The sequence below is a fragment of the Cynara cardunculus genome (assembly GCF_001531365.2).
Source record: "Cynara cardunculus var. scolymus isolate 2C chromosome LG 12, CcrdV1, whole genome shotgun sequence".
NCBI lineage: Eukaryota > Viridiplantae > Streptophyta > Magnoliopsida > Asterales > Asteraceae > Cynara > Cynara cardunculus.
The window spans coordinates 16,342,274-16,345,984 of record NC_037539.1 but is presented as its reverse complement, the minus strand read 5'-3'; the positions used below and the strand labels follow the sequence as shown (position 1 = coordinate 16,345,984).

General features: G+C 34.2%; 1 protein-coding gene across 1 annotated transcript; it reads right to left on the bottom strand.

Annotated features, from left to right (window-relative positions):
• Positions 1-628: 628 nt before the first annotated feature.
• Positions 629-2,651, bottom strand: LOC112523243 (probable (S)-N-methylcoclaurine 3'-hydroxylase isozyme 2). Its single transcript, XM_025132765.1, has 2 exons — positions 1,724-2,651; positions 629-1,345 (listed from the first exon to the last, which is right to left on the bottom strand). Exons 1-2 carry the CDS (start codon positions 2,624-2,626, stop codon positions 731-733), a joined length of 1,518 nt encoding a protein of 505 aa, XP_024988533.1. The 5' UTR covers positions 2,627-2,651; the 3' UTR covers positions 629-730.
• Positions 2,652-3,711: the final 1,060 nt, after the last annotated feature.

The following is a 3,711-nucleotide window of genomic DNA, read 5'->3' as shown; positions in this document are numbered from 1 at the left end:
AAATAGTTGGGATTTGAAGATATAAAAATACATACACCACTTTTGAAATCACCAACTCTCAACAACTATAATAGAATCATCACCATTAGTTGATATGCACTTGTTAAATTTGCAAATGACACCGTCCTTGAAAGCAAGACACCGATTGTGTTTGTGAATTTATGATACCAAAGATAATACGAGTGAGGTAAAAGTGTAATCACGACGGTTATCCAATTTCTTTATTGAAGCACTAAATATTTTTGAAGTTAAATTGTTTGTAGTTGTTGCTAACGTAATTGGTTTGGTATCTTAATATAGCATTGTATCTCACAGGTAAAACAACACTCGTAGGTAATTTGTGTGTCATAGTGCCTGATTCTTTATTTATTATCAAACCCATTTTTTTTATTGAAAACTTAAAACGCTGATTGGTTTTATCTATTACAATTGGTTTGTTTTAGTAATGTATCGTTGTATCTTATAGAGTCTTTGAAATAATGGAATATCTAAATGGAAGTCTAGCTRGTTATTTTTTAGGAGCATTAATTCCCAAAACATTAAAAAAACCAAACCAAACATATAGATTGCAAGATCAAATAAACGTACTTATATGTTATTTAAGCCCATGTATTTTATTTACGTAAATTCAAAATACATTAAATAACAAGAAGTTACATATGAAAAAGAATGAATTCATTGAATAAATTATAGATACAAAAAATGGGAGGAAATTCCACATGAATTAAACTCATAGAGATTCTTGTTTTTGTTTGAAGAGRAGCTTCAAARGWTTTTCCATTCYCAAAGCGATCCYAAATTTGTCGTTCATGTTGAGCTGTAAAGGATCAACGTYRTCCGGAAGAACCAWRTCAAACTCACGAATCAAAGACGCCAATATAAGTTGAACACTCTTGACACCTGATGGCATTCCAGGACACATCCTCCTCCCTGAACCAAATGGTAATAGCTCAAATTCTTGGCCTTTAAAATCCACTTTTGATCCAATAAATCTTTCGGGGTTGAAAGATAAAGGGTCATCCCAAAGTTTAGGGTCTCGGCCCATTGCCCAAAGATTGACAAATATTTTGGAGTTCTTCGGAATTGTGTAATTCATAACCGCACAAGTTTCAGCCGCCATATGTGGAAGAAGAAGAGGCACCGGTGGGTGTAATCTCATGGCTTCTTTGATACTAGCTTGTAGATAAGGTAACTTAGATAGTTGTGAGTCGGTGATTGTATCGGAGTTGATTTCCCTTTTAATCTCTTCCATTATTTTAGACATGACCTCTTTGTGTCTCACTAGCTCCGTCATAGCCCAGACAACTGAAGTGGTTGTAGTATTTGTTCCTGCTACGAATAATTCCTGTAAATACAAAAAGATGGTTCTGTTAAAAAAGATCAATTTGTAAGGTATGATAGTTATATAGAAGAAAACAATTGGTGAAATAAATAAACCCTGTATCATAATTTGATTAATCGAGAATGTGGATGGACGGATGGAACAACCTTTTTCTTTTATATTGTTGGTAGGTTCAACAAAATTATGCTTAAAGAGCTTGTTTATTTGTGTATTAATTTGTCTATCATATTTGTACAAAAATTGTTCTCCCGTCTTGCAATTAAATTAGTCCATACAGTTAGTAGTCTTTTTAATGATTCAGGTATGCTCATCATCCCATGCAAATAATTTCCATTTTGCTACAAATCCATAATCAAGAATAAATAGCCAAGAAAGACTTACCGTGACCAATTGATTTATCTGATCGTTTGAGAATCCATTTTCAAGCATGCGATCCACGAAAGACTCTGCCTGGTCTGACGACCATGTGGAAGAATTGATCCGAGCTCTTCTTTCCTCTATTATATCCTCCCAATAAGCGAACGTCTTCTTATATTGTGTCATGGTTCCCTTTCTTATTCCTTGAAGATCAAATCTCTCGAACATAGGAAAAAATGAACCAAAATCTTTTATAAGCCCTCCATACTCGATTATCTTATGTAGCRACTCTTTTAACCCATCACGGGTCCCTTGTTCATCYTTYAGATCGAGAAAATCTGTTGCAAATATAACGGAACTCAAAGTGTTGAACAATGTAGTAAAAACTACATCCTCGACGTTTATCACTTGTCCTTGCTTTCTATGCAAGAAATCCAACAACTGGCCTAACTTTTCATGCCGTAATCTAGACTGGGATTCTAAGGCTTTCGACGAGAACATTTCGGTTCGACAAAGGGTTCTTAAGTTTTTCCAGGTTTGGTTGCACTCTGACCATATGAGGGAGTGAGGTATCAGGGATGTCTGTTGAAAAGCAGTAGGCACAACACGAGAGGAAAGAAAACGGTCTTGGGTCTTAAGAATTTCCATGGCTGCCTCTGGTGAAGAGGCAACCACAAGAAATTGTTTTCCTAAACGGAGAGATATAAGAGGGCCGTATAGTTTGGCAAATTTGGCAGTTGAGACGTGAGGTCTATCCCCCACTTGATGTAGATTCCCGATGATTGGCAACCTCGGTGGACCCGGTGGGAGGTTCTTTGAAGATGATGGTCTGGTTATTTTTACGATGAGTAAAAGGAAGAGGATCGTTGATAGAACGAAGAGAGGGGTTGAGAGATTGTTATCTCTAAGAAAACTTGTGATATTCATTAAGAGTTTTGTGGTGAGGTACGGGGTTGTGTTTTGTTTGTGAATGATTTTGAACTTGGAAAGGGTGTATTTATAGGCTTAATTGACGTGCTTGTTCTTTTAATGCAACTCACATGAGGCTTCTTTTAGTATGCTGGTCAAATATATAGAATCCTTATGTTATTTTGAATATGGTGGGGCATACAAAAAGAATAATGTAGTCAATTGTTAGCATGGTCTATTAAATAATTATTATGGTCAAATCTAGTTTACAAGAATATATAAAAGCAATAGAACCGGTCGTTTATAACGTCGAAGGTGCTCGGGTTTTGTTAATGATGCAATAGTGGCATTTGTCGATTTGGTCGGCTGTTTTTTTTTTTTTTTGTTCCCTGCGTTATTATGATTTTCATAATATGTTACATTACATGATGGCTTCTTCGCTAATAGACTTCGATGCTTTTGACACGTCATTCGTCTTTCCTTTGCTTCACTATCTTTCAATAATTTATAATTACTAAATAAATAACATTTGGTTTGAACTAATATTTAAGTATGATGACACACACATTTACGTATGTATGTTTGGACTTCTTTTTTAGAGTTGTTTTTCAATATCAATTATAATATTTTTTTCATACAACTTCATCATCAATATTTAACTTTAATTTATAACAGATTTATCATCCACAAACACAAATTAATATAACGTTTTTGATGATTAAGGTATGCAAAAACAAAAAAACGATACCTTATCTTTGTTAAAACGATATGTTAAAAACACTTTTTGAATTAACACAACTAAAAGCTTTAGCTTTATGTTTTGCTTCTGAAGTAGCATTAGATGCATTTACAAACGGCTTAATTATTTCAAAGCTTTTATTCTATTGTAAACTAGCTTTCTTCTCTTGCTTTAAGCCTTGACTCTCCACTTTTCTTCTTTCCTTATCGTTTTGTTGTTCCAGAGGTAGAAGGATCAGGTTTATCTATAGTAACACTTTTGCCTTTTTGTTCTAGAGTGAATTTGATTGGCTTGAAAGGATAAGATTTTAGCTTAATTTGATCTCTAGGTTGTCTGAACTTTTCTTTTATTTTATTTTCAAGTT